This window comes from Octopus sinensis, linkage group LG11 (assembly GCF_006345805.1).
Source record: "Octopus sinensis linkage group LG11, ASM634580v1, whole genome shotgun sequence".
NCBI classification, from domain to species: domain Eukaryota; kingdom Metazoa; phylum Mollusca; class Cephalopoda; order Octopoda; family Octopodidae; genus Octopus; species Octopus sinensis.
This window is the reverse complement of record NC_043007.1, coordinates 19,316,367-19,334,707: the sequence shown is the minus strand read 5'-3', so window position 1 is coordinate 19,334,707 and position 18,341 is coordinate 19,316,367. Positions and strand designations below refer to the sequence as shown.

The 18,341-nt window shown below is 38.0% G+C and overlaps 1 protein-coding gene across 5 annotated transcripts in view; it reads left to right on the top strand.

The window, feature by feature from the left end:
* Nucleotides 1–18,341, top strand: part of LOC115217128 (1-phosphatidylinositol 4,5-bisphosphate phosphodiesterase beta-4) — a 203,371-nt gene that overhangs the window by 172,420 nt on the left and 12,610 nt on the right. For 4 of the 5 annotated variants that reach the window (XM_029786732.2, XM_036507169.1, XM_036507168.1 and 1 more), the window contains 5 exons: nt 4,998–5,082; nt 11,663–11,735; nt 14,287–14,390; nt 15,468–15,570; nt 17,618–17,782. In XM_029786732.2, coding sequence (XP_029642592.1) covers nt 4,998–5,082; nt 11,663–11,735; nt 14,287–14,390; nt 15,468–15,570; nt 17,618–17,782 — 530 coding nt within the window. Of the gene's footprint in view, nt 1–685; nt 771–4,997; nt 5,083–11,662; nt 11,736–14,286; nt 14,391–15,467; nt 15,571–17,617; nt 17,783–18,341 lie in introns of all 5 variants that reach the window. The other variant, XM_029786731.2, reaches the window with a different exon arrangement.

Below are 18,341 nucleotides of genomic sequence, written 5' to 3'. Positions count from 1 at the left end.
GCACAATTTTCCTTGATTTTTCCTTTCTAAATAAAGCAATACAGAGTTTAAAATCAAGAACCCACCTATCCACCCGTCCAAACCACTAAAACACCCCTGTCCTCCAGCACCACCTCCTCCATCAACAAGCACCAGCACCACCACCTCGTTCACAACCAACACCACCCCACAATCTCTATCACCTGCAACACAACACCAACATCATTATCATCATTACTATCATCATTACCATCATCATCATCATCATCATCATCACTATCAGTGTCACCATTGTTTGTCATCATGATCATCCTCATCATCTTCGTCACCATTATCACACCAAACCATTGCTGTCATCAGCTTCTGCCAACAACATCATCAAAACCACCATTACCACCCTCCCTAACACCAACACCACTATCACCTACACCATTACCACCATCACCATCACCACCACAACCACTGCCATCACCTTCAACATTTTAACCACCACCACCATCATCACCACCACTATCATCATCATCATCATTATCATCACCACCACAACCACTGCCATCACCACCACAACCATTGCCATCATCATCACCAGTCTAACCACCACCACCACCACCACCTCAATTATACTCACCTGATGCACAACCCCTCTCACCACTGCCTCCAACTATTGCTACTCTCTATGTCAGTTTGCATGTCTTTATACTTCCAGAGCGAAACATCCATTACCACATGTCGTCGTTCAACGAGAACGCCGGTTTAGGCTATTTAAAAACTCAGGCTATAGAATTTGTCAAGTATCCTTGTTCGTTCTAAACTGAAACCAGAAAAAAAAAACAAAAAAAAAGAAGAGAAACGAAAAAAATCAAAACTCCAATTCTACATGTTGTTGGGCCCTGATGGGAACTCAGAATGATCCAGCATTAGGAACCCTGCAAACAAACATCAATCTGTTGATTTTGCTACCCTGGCCTTCCCTAGCACCGCTCGCTTCTCCCCCATTTTTGTTTATATATTGTACTAGCACTGTGACCCGGCAACACCAGGTCATAGTGCTCGTGCATGCATATACAGCTGCGTGCGTGCACACATACACTCGAGTACTGTCCAAATCTCCGACCAATCACATACAGCTAGCTGGCATTCAATTGGCGTATCAAGTTTCGGGCATTTTCATTGGGTTTTGGATAGAAAATCCACAAAAAAGTCACTTCTATTGATTTTTGAATGGCTTTGCAGGGTGACTGGGGAAATGTAAAGATGTGCACGACCACCCTTGGACAGTTTTGAATGATCATAGAAAGTGCGAGCCCTCTAACTGAAAAATTGTGGATTTGTATAAAGGACACACACACACACATATTTTGCCGTTTATATATAGAGAGATATCTAGGTATTATGTGTGTGTGTCTGTGTGTGCACGTGTGAGTGTGTACACTTTTAATAGGTAGACCCCCTTGGTTCAAACAAAGCGTTACAGCAGTTCATAAAACAGGTTGAACTAACTAGTTTTGTTTTTAATTAAAGCCTCATCAGAGATTCTTTGCATCTGTTTTACAAGCTGCAGAGAGAACGCAGCACTTACTGTTTATTGAAAGGTAAATATTATTGTGCCAGATATTAATAACCAGAGTCACAAAGCAGCACAGGTCTTAGATGTGTCTGTATTTTGATATATATATATATATATATATATATATATAGAGAGAGAGAGAGAGAGAGAGAGAGAGAGAGAGAGGAGAGAGAGAGAGAGAGAGAGATAGATAGATAGATAGATAGATAGATAGATAGATAGATAGATAGACAGATAGATATAGATATGTATATGTACATGAGTAAGCACATAAATGCGAAACAAGGTGGGAAAAAAATAGTACTCGAATGCCACAGGTAGAGTAATATGTTTTGTTTTTATTATTAAAGCCACAAAAACAACACAAAATCTGCTACTCCGAGTTTTATGTCCTCATTCGTCAGGCAGCTGCAATCAAGAAACTGTGCAGAGGGCCTTTGATAAACCTATAGGTGTGTGTGTGTGTGTGTTCACATGTAATGGGAAAAAAAACCCAATGCAGTCAAAAACTGGTTGCAGCATTTAATTCAGTATTGGGCACTTCTCTTTGTAGTTGATTCGTTTCATCTTTCATTGTCCAGCAATATCAGTGAAATCAGTGTCAGACTAAATACTGGACAGAGAGGTCATCATAATTGTTGACCACCCCACATCAGTATTTGAAGGCAGTTACCTGTAACTGTTTTCCTTCAGCCCCAAAGTCATTGCAGTTCCTTGTCGGGGCAGGACAACAGATAACGGTGATGTAACAACACCCATTTTACAGTAAGGATCCTACCTACCAATCTGGGTACTTGTAACAACACCCATTTTACAGTAAGGATCCCACCTACCTATCTGGGTACTTAGTGGCCTACCAACCTATTTATAAATTTATCTACCTACCTATCAACCTACTTACCTACCTACCTACCTCTCTTTTTCTCTCTCCCTATTGCCACAACGTCCGTACCCCAAAACAGCCATCTTCCCAGTTGCAAACTGTTCCACAGGTCCAGAAATACTAAGGAATTGAAACAGGATTCGATGGATTGACAAGGGACATTTTAGATTTCATTCACCTTTCTACCGAGAACAGGTCTTGTTCTAGAATATTAGAGGCTGTTTCAAGTTAATTAATTAATTAATTGGTTGATTGATTGATTAATTAATTAATCCATTAAAACAATGGTCTGATTTCTAACTAAATTGTCAAACTTTAACTTCCATCTCCTCCAGAGCCAGTAAATAATTAAAGGTAATGCAGTCAATAGTTACAGGTAATTAGCATTATGTCTAGTTAAAAAAAAACAACAACAAAAGATATTCATTATCATTGTTACTGATGTTGTTGTTATTGTTTCTGTTGGATTTCTTTTAACAACTTTGAAAATATTTTGTGAATTTTAATTTTGTTATTTTTGCTATTAATCTAACTTGTTTTCTTTTGATATTAATTTAAATGTAATATTTTAAATTTGTTTTTAAAACATACCATATATTACAATCAATATGCATACACACTCATACACATCTGTGCAGGTATATACATACCCACCCCCATATATATATATATATATATATATATACACACGCACACACAGAGACAGTGACAGAGGATAGTAAGAAAATATAGGCCTCACCTTTATGGTAGTTGGAGTTGCAGGTTCTGCTTGGCTGAGAAGAGGATCATACTAAAGAACTCTTTTCACCCAGGCACCTATCTTAATCGTAGGAGCGAAATTTTCTAATCCTGTCCACATGAGTGCAGGTTTGTCTTAGCATACTGGTTAGCAACATCTCAGCTATTTCCCCCATCTAAAATCTGAGGAATAAATATAAGACTTGCTACATCCATTTGTGGTACATGTACATACATAAATACATATTGACTACCTCCGCAACCATCTCCCATCCCTATTCACTCCACTTGACTACATGACTCTTCTCTTACCTGGTCCAGCCCCACCCTACAAGTAAGTATCCAACATACTATGATGGGCTTTTTTTCCAGATCTCAATCCAAGGGATGTAACTCTGGTGAACTAAAAAGTTTTTCTCCCTCGGTTCCAAACAGGACAATTTCATTCTGGATTTTACAGCAGATATAAAAACAGCTGAATGGATGTGGCACATTCAGACTTCCAGAAGGAAAAGCGATTGCACCAAGCTATTCCTTACAGCCTTTTCTGATGATTGTTGGGCTGACCAAAGCCTTGTGAGTGGATTTGGTAGATGGAAATTGAAAGAAGCCCATCGTATATATATATATACAAATCATCTGTGTCGTTGTTCAGCATGAAAATGCCAAACTCTCATCCGTCGTCTAATGAGGGGAGAGTCCATTTTATTTTTAAACTAGCAGTATTGCTCGGCGTTGCTCGGGTTTGTTTCGACCCTTTAGAATTAGAATTTTTGGAAAGTAAAAATTTTGCATTATGTAGCTTGTTATTCTCTTTAAGTGAACATTTTTCTGGTTGAAATACACCAAAAAATGGTGACACAGCAATCAAAAAATCGTAAAAAAATAGGGATTTTCATAGAAAAAAAGGCACCTTTTTGATGTAAATAATTTTTGGTGTTAACATGGTCCGATTTGAATTTTTTCTTCTACGGAAGGAAGAGCAAGCCTTCTTCTATCATACTCTCAATTTTGGTCAACTTGTGCCGCAGGGTCTCAGAGGAGATAGTGTTAGTTGAAGGCTACCAAACCTGCCACACACACACAGACAACTTCAGCTTTATATATATAGATATATCACATGATCACATGTTCAATAAAGCTGTTAGTTGTTGTTAAATATCACTCGACACCAGCTTTACACCATTTTAGCCTTTAAATGATGCCACCCCACTAGCCAGGCAAGCAGGCCAAAATTGCCCTCTAATTGAAAGGAGACTGCAGCAACACGAAATGAAGCATTTGGCTCAAGAACACAACATGCTACCCAGTCACGGAATTGAACCTGTGATCTACTGATTATGAGTGCGATAGCCTAACCACTAGGCCACACGCCTTCACACACACACAAACATACACACACATGCATGCACAAACATACACATGTCCATATATTTGTTTGTTCAGCGTGTAGAAGTGTGGACATTGTCCAGAGTCACACAGTGTCTGGACACTGTCTGTGCTTCAAGAGACATTTGACCGTTTATAGAAGCAATCCAACTACACACATACACACTCCTTCTCTCTCTCCTTCTCTCTCTCTCCATCTCTCTCTGTCTCTCTCTCTCTCTCTCTCTCATCTCTCTGCATCTTTCTATCATGTTTGTGTTTTTTTTTTCTCACTACTCTTACCATTGATGTTGCTGCTAATTATTAATGTCGTTGTTCTTGTTGTTGTTGCATGAATCATTGGTTTTTTTTTGTGTTTCTGTTGTGTTTTTATTTATTTTCACTTCTTTTTGGTGTCGTTTTTTTCTTTTCTTCTTTTTTTCTTTTGGTTTTATTTGCAAGCTAGAAGACTTCATTACAACATGTCTTCGTTCAACGAGAACGCAGGACTGAGTCTCATCAAACACAGCTGCTTGGATTTTGTCGAGTATCCTTGTTGTATTGTGCTCCGTCTGTCCATCCGTCCATCCTTCTGTCCATTTGTCTGTGTGTCTATATCTGGTGGTGGAGTGGCGAGGGGGACAAAGATGATGCATAGTGTTAATTGTGTGGGGTGGGGAGTAGAGGGTGCAGCTTTGAATCATATTCTTGGCCCCTTAACAATTAAACCAGACGTAACTGGGTCAAACCCTTTTTTGTTTTATGCTAATACTGACCAGATTCGACCTCGCGTACCTATCCTGCAATGTTGTTCTAAAAAGGTGCAATCGCATCATTGAAATCTTGAAGCTACAAGATAATCCATGATTAGTTCAAAACAATGTAGATAAACAAGGATTATATCTAACTGGGTAATCTGACTGCTGAAAGGTTAGGGACCAAATTCATGTCTGAGAGTCCAAAGATAGCATTTAAGGAATTCTACCCATGACCATCCCTTTTACTATTCTAGACTCCTAGATGTACAGATGACTGTGTGGTTAAGAAGTTTGCTTTTCAACCACATGGTTCCAGGATCAATCACTGACAGAGTTCTTGAGACAAGTGCCTCTAGCGGTGATCCAAGGGCAATTAATGTGGAGTCACGTGTATTTTCTAGCACTACACCTGCCCAGGTTTGGAAAAGAGTTGTTATATGTTAAGAGAAGAAGAAAAATAAAGGATCAAAGATAAGCTAAACTTTTGATCACACTTGTTGCCATCTTCAGAGCATGATCAGATGTGCATCTGATCAAGGTACCAAAGTTAATGTGTTAGAAAGTGATTGGTTTAATTCAGAGATCAATACCTCCAAATCTATTCCATATTGTTACGAACATCTTATTTGTGGCTTAATTGATAAGAGTGTTCATATTGTGAGTTTACAGCTAAAAGTTCTTGGTTCAATCTCAAGTGAGATTGTGTACACAGCCTGCGATAAGACACTTGGTGCGTTAGCGCCTGAATTGACAAAAACATTAATTTGTTTAGTTTAGAAGTAAAGATTCTTTGCAGGCTACATGGTAACCCCACTGGGGCTGGTGCCACATAAGAAGCATTGATGCTGGTGCCATGGAAAATACACCCTGAACTCTCTGTAAAGTGGTTGGCATTAGGAAAGGGATCCAGGCATAGAAACCTTGCCAAAACTGACACTGGACTACAATAGGGTCCTTAGGAACATTGCATCCTGTTGAACCAGCCAACCAGTGACAAAATGGGAGACAACGACGACAATTATTATTATTATTATTAATATTATTTAGTAAGTCGAGGATTACATTAGCTGATGTGTGCTTCTCTCTATAAAGTAGGCAGGATGTAGTTTGAGGAAGATTTGATTGTTATTTCTTGCAGGTTGAGTAACTATGTACGGGTGGGGGTGCCCTTGTTAGTTCATGTGCATATCGATGCATGCATATACAAGACAGAGAGGGGGGAGAGTGGGGGAATATTTGAATTCAAACGAAACTATATAACACCACCACCACCACCACCACCACTATTTCTGTTGTTTCTGTGTAAATATTGTCCTGTAAAACTATTACTACTACTACTACTGGTAGTAGTAGTAGATGTAGTAGCAGTGGTAGTAGTAGTAGTAGCGATATTGTAATTATATTAATTAATATTTGTTGTATAATCATTTATTTGCTTCTGAATTGTTTTGTTTTATTTTATTTTATTTTAATATTCTCATATTTTTGTTTGGGGGCTTTTTTGTGATTTTTATTATTTTAATTTTAATTTATTTTTGTGTTTATTTATTAACTCATATTGCTGGTGTTATGTTGTGAGTTGTATTTTACAGTGATATCAAAGTGTTTTTGCTATTTGTTAACCAATACTACCTTCTGCCCATTCTTCAAACAAGCATTATAATCCTTTATTTGATGTGTATACATGTGTGTTGAAAAATATATATACATATATAGTAAAAGTTGTAGCTGTATGGTAAGTAGCTTGCTTCCTAACCACATGGTTCCGGGTTCAGTCCTACAGTGTGACACCTTGGGTAAGTGTCTTCCACTATAGCCTTGGGCCAAGCAAAGCCTTGTGAGTGGATTTGGTAGATAGAAACTGAAAGAAGCCCATCGTATATGTATATATATGTTTGTGTGTCAGTGTTTATCCCCCAGCAGTTGTCAAGTGATGTTGGGGAAACAAACAAACAAACACACACATACATACATACATACATATATATGTATGATGGGCTTCTTTCAGTTTCTGTCTACCAAAACCACTCACAAGGCATTGGTCGGCCCAAGGCTATAGTAGAAGACACTTACTTACCCAAGGTGTCACGCTGTGGGACTGAACCTGGAACCATGTGGTTGGGAAACAAGCTACTTACCAAACAGCCACACCTGCGCCTATACTCTCACGCACACAGAAACCAATTTAACTTCAAATTACATACCAACTAACCAAATAACTCCATGTGTTTTCCTGTATGTTTGAAGGGAAATGATGAAATTATGGAAAGCACCAGTGTTATAGTCCACATATCATTTGACTGAAATCCACAGCTGGATATGTCATATAGTACATCATAGAAAACCATAAAGCAGATAGTTTGCTCATAAAATATTTAGTTACACCATCATTAACAAACAATGATAATTAGTTATTTATAATGTAAATTATATGATTCAATTGCATTGTCAAATCTTCAGAGATTCATAATTCTCATTCTTAATTTGTAAAATTAGTAATGAAAATTACGAATCTCTGATGATTTGACAACTTTAGTTTAGGAATGGAGGTCTTGGTATTGTATTTCTTCCTTCATAAGGCATTTCAACAATACATGGTTCATATCTATCATGAATACACTGGACTGGTGACAGTGTTGCTATCAGTGGACAATGTAACTGGATGATATAATTTATATAATGTATAGCTAATTATCATTCTTTGTTAATGAAATGTGTGTAAGATGATGTAACTGAATATCTGAATGAGGTGATTGACTGTGGCTGTTTGGGATGCTAACAATTTGGCACGGCTGACTGGATATTGAACCTGTTTGAGCCACAGTACTTTTTGGTACTGGAGGCAAACAGAGAGAGAGAGAGAGAGAGGAAGGTGCAGTAATATAATCGGATGTCAAGTAAGTCATCATTGACTCAGCAATGCCAAATGAATGGTACCAAAATGCTTCATACCCAATGCATAGATCATTGTTGATGTCAAAAATGGATAAACTGATGCTTTCCAAGAAATATATCCTGTAGTATCATGCTTCTTTAAGTCTCCCTTCAGAAATATAATGGACCAGTGATTGGCTCACAGGAGATTTATAACTTACAAGATTACTGCTCTCAAAAGAGGGAAATAAGCTAGAGAAGAATATAAATGGATGTGAATGTGTGACTATATATTTATGTATTTATGTGTGTGTGTATATAAATGTGTGCACATGCATGCACACACACACACACACATATATATATATAGAGAGAGAAAGAGCATAATAGGAGATATATGTGTGTATATATGTATGTATGTATGTGTGTAAATTTATATATTTATGAATATTTATACATACATACATATATATATATATAATAAAAAATGTTTATATATATATATATATATATATATATATATACACACACACACACATACACACGTATATATATTTTGTCAGGCATGCTAATGATTCAACACTCTCACCACTTTAATAATAATAATAATAATAATAGTAATAACAATAATAATAACAATAATAATAATAATAATTTTGTTGTTTTCTGGGGAGAGTCATTTTATTTTAATGCCTTGTTAATTAACACACTCTCAGGTTCAATTTCCACTCATTTACTTATTTATTTATTTTTGTTGCTTCTTGCAACGTCTTCATGCAAGAAGCATCGAAAATTTTAGAAAAAAAAAAGGAAAAAAAGAAGTAAATGAGTGGAAATTGAACCTGTGAGTGTGTTAATTAACAAGGCAGTAAAACAGAATGACTCTCCCCAGACACAATAAAATATGCTTCAACACAGGCGTTCATGTAAAGAATCTTGCAAACCAGGTACAAAAACGAAATAATAACAACAACAGTTTCAAACTTTGGCACAAGGCCAGCAAGTTCAGGGGTGGAGGTATATCAATTACATCGGCCCCAGTATGCAACTGGTATATATTTTATCGACCCTGAAAGGATGAAAGGCAAAGTCAACCTCTGTGGAATTTGAACTCAAAATGCTACTGAGCGTTTTGCTTGACATGCTAACAATTCTACCAGCTCACCACCTTAATAATAATAATAGTAATAATAATAATAATGATAATTCAAAATCCTTTTGAAGTACTTCATTTACTCAAGAACTAAGGAAACAGAAAATGTGTCATGGCCAACTGGAAACGGTGTTTCCTGGGGCTAAATAGCAATAGCATTCTTCCCTTTTATGGGACTGTCACATTAAGTTGACAACATACCATCGCTTTATCGTGCTGCTACTGTATAAATCTCTTGGAGAGATTTAGAAATGTATTATTTCTATTTTCGAAATCAGTGAATGTATTTCACTAGAAACATATGTTTCAAAGGTGGGTAGTCATTGACAGCTAGCTAGCCATGCTACTCCAGACTGATGATGAGCAATGACTCTGAAACTAGTTTCTGAGTGCTGGCTTTGCTGGGTGGTGGTACTTATCTCCCCTTTGAAAACATAAGGACACAGAAAATGTTTCATAGCCAGCTGGAAACGGTGTTTCTTGGGGCTAAATAACAGTAGCATTCTTCCCTTTCATGGGACTGTCACATTAAATTGACAACATGCCATCACTTTGTAGAAAATATTGATTTTCGGAAAGTGTACCTGCATCCTGAGGAAGAATTTCTCTGTTTGAGCTTTGGGTACATTTAATGGAATCTGTTTGATGTTGGTAATTTGAGTCAGAGTCTCTGGTCTATGGACGAGATCTTTATTGTATCACTTGCCCGAGGGGTTCTGGGGAGGGTCAATGGAACTGCTCTACCCTTCCTCCTCTGATAAGGCAATTAAAAAACAGAAGACAATAAGGAAAACACACACACATGCACATGTATATATATGGATATATATATTTATGTATATATGTGTGTGTGTGTGTGTATATACATGTGTTGTATATATGTATGTATATGAGGGTGAGTCAAAAAGCAATACCCTTTTGTTTAGGACAGGTATAATTACCAACACAAGAACGTGTATCATACATCGAAATGAAGCTGGTCCTCTGGAGATCACATCCCTACTTCTCAACAATGTCACCGTTTCTCTCAATAGCAATATTTCATCTTCGAATGAGAGCATGTATCCCTGCGCTGTAAAATTCTGTTGATTGTTCTTTGAGCCACTTCTTCACTACAAAGTCAAAGAGACAACACCTTCTTTCGAAGGCTCGTAACAGGCGATGAAACATGGGTTCAGCATTATGAACTGTAATCAAAGAGGCAGTCAATGGAATGACACCACTCTATGTTACCACCACCGAAAATGATCAACACGCAAAAGTCAGTTGGAAAATTCATAGCAACTGTCTTTTTGGATGCTCAAGGTGTCATTCTGGTTGATTTCTTTTCAAAAGGAAAAACAATAAATTCATAATAAGCTTCATTTTGATGTCTAATATGTGTTCCTGTGTTGGTAATTATACCTATCCTAAAGAAAATGGCATTACTTTTTGATTCATCCTCGTATATATATATATATATATATGTGTAATCAGTATATGATTTAACTTAAACAAAATTCAACAAATTCATTCATATTTATGAAATGAAGGCGATTGGATGGAAACAGGCACATATATGCATATATATACACACGAAAGAATGCAATTATATATATATATATATCATCATCGTCGTCGTTTAACATCTACTTTCCATGCTGGCATGGGTTTGACGGTTTAGCTGAGGACTGGCAAGTCAGAAGGCTGTACCAGACTCCAATCTAATCTGGTAAAGTTTCTACAGCTGGATGCCCTTCCTAATGCCAACCACTCTGAAAGTGTAGTGGGTGCTTTTTATGTGCCACCGGCATGAGGGCCAGCCAGGCAGTACTGGCATTGACCATGCTTGAATGGTGCTTTTTACGTGCCACTGACATGGGAGTGAGTAAGGCGGCACTGGCAATGACCACGCTCAATGGCACTTTTTATGTGCCACTGGCACAGGACCAATCAAGTGGTAATGGCATTGGCCAGGGGTATGTACAATTATATATTGAAGTGTAGAATGAGATATGACCAACACCCAAAACCAATTTTTACTATCGAGAGACATACAGAGGTGGAAAATCTATAGTATATTAAAAATTAAGATTATAATAATAATAATGATATTAATAATAATAATAATGAAGAAGATGAAGAAGAAGAAGAAGAAGAAGAAGAAGAAGAGTTTTTTGTTGCTGCTCGGCTGATGGATGGGGATTAATTCCAAAATGATGTTGCAGTGGAGGTCTTTTCATCATGTATTTAACCATAATAATAATAATGATGATTTTGTTCTTTTAATGCTCTTTCTTTTCCAATAAAAGCCCTTTCCCCACCCCACAATATTCTGCCATTTTCCTTAACACGTTCCCCAGTTATAATAAGCGCCAAATGAGTCGTATCTACCCAAGAGGTGGAAGAGTTGATTCCAGTAATTATATGCCACAGGTAAGTTTGTTTTGTTATTTTTTCACTCATTTGTTTTGTTGTTTGGTTTGTGTGTGTGCATGCGTGAGACAGACAGTGGGGGAGGGGTAAACAAACAAAAGGAAAGAGTGCTCAGTACATGTCATGAAATCTAAATATTTGTATGAAGTGTCCAAACGACCAGCTGTAATACTTGCCTCTGTAAACCCTCCAGGAATGCAATCTTAATTCTACACTAATCATCGTTCATCGTTTAGCGTCCGCTTTCCATGCTAGCATGGGTTGGACGGTTCAACTGGGGTCTGGGAAGCCAGAAGGCTGCACCAGGCCCAGTCTGATCTGGCAATGTTTCTACGGCTGGATGCTCTTCCTAACACCAACCACTCCGTGAGTGTAGTGGGTGTTTTTTATGTGCCACCGGCACAGGTACCAGACGGGGCTGGCAAACGGCCATGATCGGATGGTGCTTTTTACGTGCCACTGGCACGGGGTCCAGGCGAGGCTGGCAACAGCCACGAACGGATGATGCTTTTTACGTGCCACCAGCACGAGGCCAGTCGGGGCGGCGCTGACAACGGCCACGTTCGGATGGTTCTCTTACGTGCCTCAAAAATATATAACAAAAAGCCCAAGTGCTACTCATAAGAAGACAGCATTTTCACAACACACACACAAACGTATACTTTTAATCATGAGCAACACCCAGCTAGAGCCATCATAACTGCATTAAATATTGGGTCTCAATAGCGTTGAGGATCTCCCCTGGTGAAAGCACATCTTTAACAAAGCTAGGGTTGCATCCCAAAAACTAATGCTTCTTGTCAGAGCTAGAGGACACTTCAGCCCATAAGGATTATTGATAAACTATAAAACTCAGATGTAATCCTCAATGGATTATTGCTCAACAGCTGCACAAACGTCATCGAGTGCAAAAAAGTTCCACATATCTGGTTGCCATAGTGACACACCCTGACACATTCCAGCCTCTGGTTCACACCTAGGCATACTGTATCTTCTCCCTGCCCTTTTCTGCCACTACTGAGATGGCCTCTGCTCCTTGAAGCTGGTTGGGTTCATGCCACTCCCATTCAGGTATTCACACCCTACTCATCTCTCCTCCTCCCATTACCTCTGCTGTGTCCAACATTCCCAAGGGCCTGCACTGATCCTTCCTTCTAAGAATGTCATCTCTTTTGAATCCCTTCCTTGTTTGTATCTTTCCCACAAATGTTAACTTAGAAATATTAATGACATGATTCCCTCCAGTTCAGGGAAGCTGCAATGGCAATGTACACTTGTAAACTTACCCATCTTCCTAAGCATTTGTTGTTGTTGGCATCCTTTTGTCTCGGGAGACAATGGAGTTGCGCATAAACTAATCCAGTCTGGTTTTTACATTTCATGTCCTCTCCAGTTTTGCGCAGGCCTGGGCTAGATGTAAGAAGATCCTGGGTAGCCCAGTCGTCAGGTTTCCTCTCTTGACCTTGCTGACGTAGTCCAAAGGAGTGCAGAGCATTACGTTTGGCACCAGCTTGGTTGCAGGAGCTGCCGAAAGAGTGTTGAGTCAAACACTAAACCACCTACAGGGCTCCACTCTAGATTTCTTTGAAGGTTGTCCCCTTTCTATAAGCCTGGATAGGGGCCCATACTGAGTACTGTCAGCTGAGCCTGGGACCCGTGTCAGGCAAGGTCGTCACTCCCTGAAGTGGGGAAGAAAATCGCTACCCACTACATCTTGCTAGGCATATCTGACCACTAACTCACATCTCCATCTACCAGTCACCCAACTACTTGGTTATTCACCTGACTGGACTCTTTCACTGCTTTTGAAGTTCAAGACACAGCTGCACAGTGTTCCCAGTTCAGTGTTTTGTTGTGTTCTGTATTTTGGTTGGCTGAACAACTTGCATGATGAACATTATTAGAATGGGTATGATATGTGCAGAGCTCGTCCCATTCTCTCGTCCTTCAAACTTGTGTTAGTTTGGTGCAACAAGTGCCACAAGTCCTTTAGTTACCAGCACGCAGGATTTGTATGAAGTTATCTTCTCTTAGATGAGCAGTTAAAGAGCCAAATGACCTCCTCTACCCAGGGTCCTTTGGGTTGTCTGTGAGTGACCTTCTTCAGGAGGTAATTCCATGACATGTTAATTAACCAGTAGCTGGGACCCTGGCAGGTGCTACTGCTCTGGATTAAGTGTGGCTAAGAGGTGGCTTCACACTCTTCAAAGCCCTAGGACTCCCAAACCATGCCCCCCCATACTACAGGGGGTGGTTTAAAGTCATACCCTGGACTCACCAATTTAGCCATCTAGCTAGGCACTTATTGACATCCTCACCGACAACCCAGCTGTTTATGCACTCATCCTTTTATCTTTCTGGTTATGTAATTATCTGATCAGTTCCATAAACCCCCATCTTGTAGCCACCCATCAACTTACCCCTCCTATCCTCTTCCTTATTCAGGCCCTCATCCTAGACATCTTCACTTCCTACCAAACCACCCATCCATTTATCTACCCAGTTTCTATAGCAGTTATTAGAATACAACTTCCTGTTTATTTTTCCACAGATCTTCTGGAATGCAGGTTGCCAAATGGTGGCGTTGAATTTCCAAACTCCAGACCTTGCTATGCAGCTTAATCAGGGAAAATTTGAATACAATGGAAACTGTGGGTAAGCTGATAATTTTAATAATTCTTATCATTTTAATTATAATTTACTTTAGTCTTAAATTCTTAAAGTCTATGGTATTGTATGTACATATATATTTATATCATATATAATTGTAATTATATATATATGAGCTGGCAGAAACGTTAGCGTGCTGGGCGAAATGCTTAGCGGTATTTTGTCTGTCGTTACGTTCTGAGTTCAAATTCCACCGAGGTCGACTTTGCCTTTCATCCTTTCGGGGTCGATAAATAAAGTACCAGTTTCGCACTGGGATTGATGTAATCGACTTAATCCATTTGTCTGTCCTTGTTTGTCCCCTCTATGTTTAGCCCCTTGCGGGTAGTAAAGAAATATATATATATATTATTAACACTAAGCAATACCTAGTTAATAAAATATGCTTCAACACACAAATTCACATAAAGAATCTTGCAAACCACTTACAAAAACGAAATATGTGATTAACTCATTTTTGTGTTTCATCTTTTTAATTACTTAACAATTATACTCAGTGGTTTGTTAATACCATTTATGTAACAGTCCTATCTCAAGACACTAAAACTATCAGAATCCTTAGCTAGGTAGCTGATGAAGGCTAAATTGTTTATTGTTCTGTTACATAGTTTTATTGTTTGTGCTTATTCTTTACATTAAAGTGTGTGTTTTCATGTACTGGTTCATTTTAATGTCTTTTTTTTCCATGCTAAAATGTGTTATATTAAAAACACTGCTATATTTCAAGTTTGATCATTTTTATTAAGGATTTTTCACATTTCCATGAAGTCTTTATGATGAGATTCTGGTACAAGTTTTAAATGGATTTAGAAGAAACACTGTCCTATACGAAGCTAATAATGAAATATGAAAGACGTATAATGAAAATGATCAAACTTAAATGCTGTTGTAATTTGAATATGTTTAAAAGAAAAGCTTCCCTTATTCACACACACACACACACACACACACACACATGATATTAGGAAAGAAAAAGAAGAGCAAAAATAAAGTTGATGTTTAACATTTTTTATTTCTTTTTGTGTCTTCCTCTTCTCCTCTGATGGCTCCTGCTTCCCTTAGATACCTGCTGAAACCTGACTTCATGAGGAGGCCAGACCGGACATTTGACCCATTTTCAGAAAGCCCTGTAGATGGCGTCATTGCCGGACATTGTTCAGTTGAGGTAAGTTCACTTTACAGTTTGTCCAGATAATCCCTTGTCCAGATAATCCCTAAAATATTTACTCTAAACATTTGGATATTATTTGTTCATCCATGTTTTCTGGTATCATATTTTAATCAACTGGAGTAGATCAAGATTAAGCTTACAGTTTATCATTTTCAGATCTTATTGTACAGAGTGCAAATAGAGATTTTTATCTGTTGGTAGATATCACCACTGATCAGAAAAACAGCTTTCTTCACTGAAACTATAAACAAAGCAGTGACATCTGTAAGGTCAAACATCCAGGTGTTTCTGGCTGACAAGTCTCATGCTGAAATACCAGTGTCCCAGAATCCTTTGCACCAATGAGCCCAGTATGTTATGAACACACTGTCATCATAAAAGAGAGAAATTGTTCTCTTGTGACATGCACAACAGCAACTAGCATATTTGTGCTTGAATTTGCCAAAATGAGTCAAGAATAAATATGTAAATCATCACATCATATATATGTAATTAGATAAGAATTCAGTCACTATTGAATATTATGCACATAATTATATCATGTAAAAAGCTACCATACTGATGCCATGTAAAACGCTGCCATACTGGTGCCATATAAAATGCACCTAGCAGTTGACATTAGGAAGGGCATCCAGCCAAAACAGACAATTAATTAAAACCTGGTGCAGCTCTCTGGCATGCCAACTCTTGTCAAACCATCCAACCCATGGAAAACAGATGTTAAATGATGGTGATGGCAACTTTGTTTCATGACATATGAAACTCATGTTTTCCAAAATAATACTTCAGAAATGCTTTCTAGTTTAGGTACAAGGCCTCACATTTGTGGGGAGGGTACTAGTCGATCACATCGACCCCACTGTATCACTGGTACTTATTTTATCGACCCCAAAAGGATGAAAGGCAAAGTCAACCTCGGCAGAATTTGAACTCAGAACATAACGACAGATGAAATAGCACTAAGTATTTTGCCCAGCACGCTAACATTTCTGCCAGCTCCCCAGAAATATCACTCAAAGTGCTACATGCAAAACTGGGTCTCCCATAAGCTTTAATGCACTAAAAAAATGTTGCTGAAATTGGCATGTGTTTAATATGCCCATGTATCTTTTAGGCTATCAAATAACCTACACTATATTAACCCTTTCAACCTGGAAATTTTTCACAAGTCGGTAATGGTAAGGGGTTTGTACGCATGTGAGCCTTTTGAGCTGCCATTATGGTGTCATGCTCTTCAATCCTATGTCTAGTACTACATACTTACCAGAAAAACCAGAATGGTACTATACTGCATCACATAGAATGGGAATTTTAAAGATTTGGGTTGTAACATTTTTGACTGGTACAAAAAGATTCCAGCTGGACCAAAAGAGTTAAATACATTATTAAATTGTTATGTAATTTATATTATTACTGTAAATCCTGGAGTATAATCCGCATTTTTTTCCAAAAATTTAAAGCTCAAAATCCCTAGTGCATACTATATAAGAGGTTAAAAATGAAAAATATTTTCTAAGCAATGTCCCAGTCTCTATTTGCTGTCCGGCAATGTTTATTCAGACGCATTTTGTGATGTCGGGCGCGAAAATACTTTAAGCTAAGCCTGAAAGCAATGAAGTCATAAAAGAATCATCCATAACTTGCAGCAAGCAACATTTATTATAATAAAAGTATTCAGAACACAGAATAACATGTAACAAAAACAATTTGCAAACATATTTACATTCCCATATAACAGTTAAGAACATCACCATTATTGTATTACGCATGCACGGAAGTGTTTGTTCGACTAGGTGCTGCTGGCTTAATTACGCACGACTCAAGTTAGAGAAGGGGTGCGTATCATACACAAGGTTTCGGTTTTCCAGAGGTACAGCCCCCTAAAAATCCCCTGCGTATTAGACTCAAGGACGGACTATACTCGAGGATTTACGGTATATATATATATACATGTGTGTGTGTGCGTGCGTGCGTATTTATATGAATAATGTAGTTCCAATAAATGCTATTATCATTTTAATTGTCTCATTTCTAATTACAGGTAATCTCTGGTCAGTTTTTATCTGATAAAAAAATTGGAACATGCGTTGAGGTGGATATGTATGGTCTACCAACTGACACCATTCGTAAGGAATTTCGCACCAAAGTAGTACCAAATAATGGTCTCAATCCAATCTATAATGATGAGCCTTTTGTCTTCAGAAAGGTATGATGTCCTTTTTACTTTCTTTATTTTTGTTCTTATTTTCTTCTTGGTGGATGAGATGTAAGAGAGGTAAATTTTTAGATTGGGAATGAACTGTTTGATGTTTACCTTGTCAGGTATATTGCTGTGCCCCAGTATGGCCTCTGCCAATTGATTGGAATAAGTAAAGATGTTTTGTTTTTATCTTGTTTTGTTTCCGTCATTATGTTGTGGCCATGCTGGGGCAGTGCCTTTCGAAGAATTTTTAGTCAAATGAATCAACCTCAGTACTCCAGTTTTTAAATCTTGGTACTTATTCTGTTGGTCTCTTTTGCTGAACCACTAGGTTATGGGGACATAAACACACCAACACCAGTTTTCAAGTGATGGTGATATACATACATATATATATATATACATACATATATATATATATATATATATATATAATATATATACATATATACATATAGATATATATATATGTATGCATGTATGTAAGCATGTGTACATACACATGCATATACGGGTACAGGACAAGTAACATAAAGAACGACCCTTCATCAGTTGTCAGCTGTCT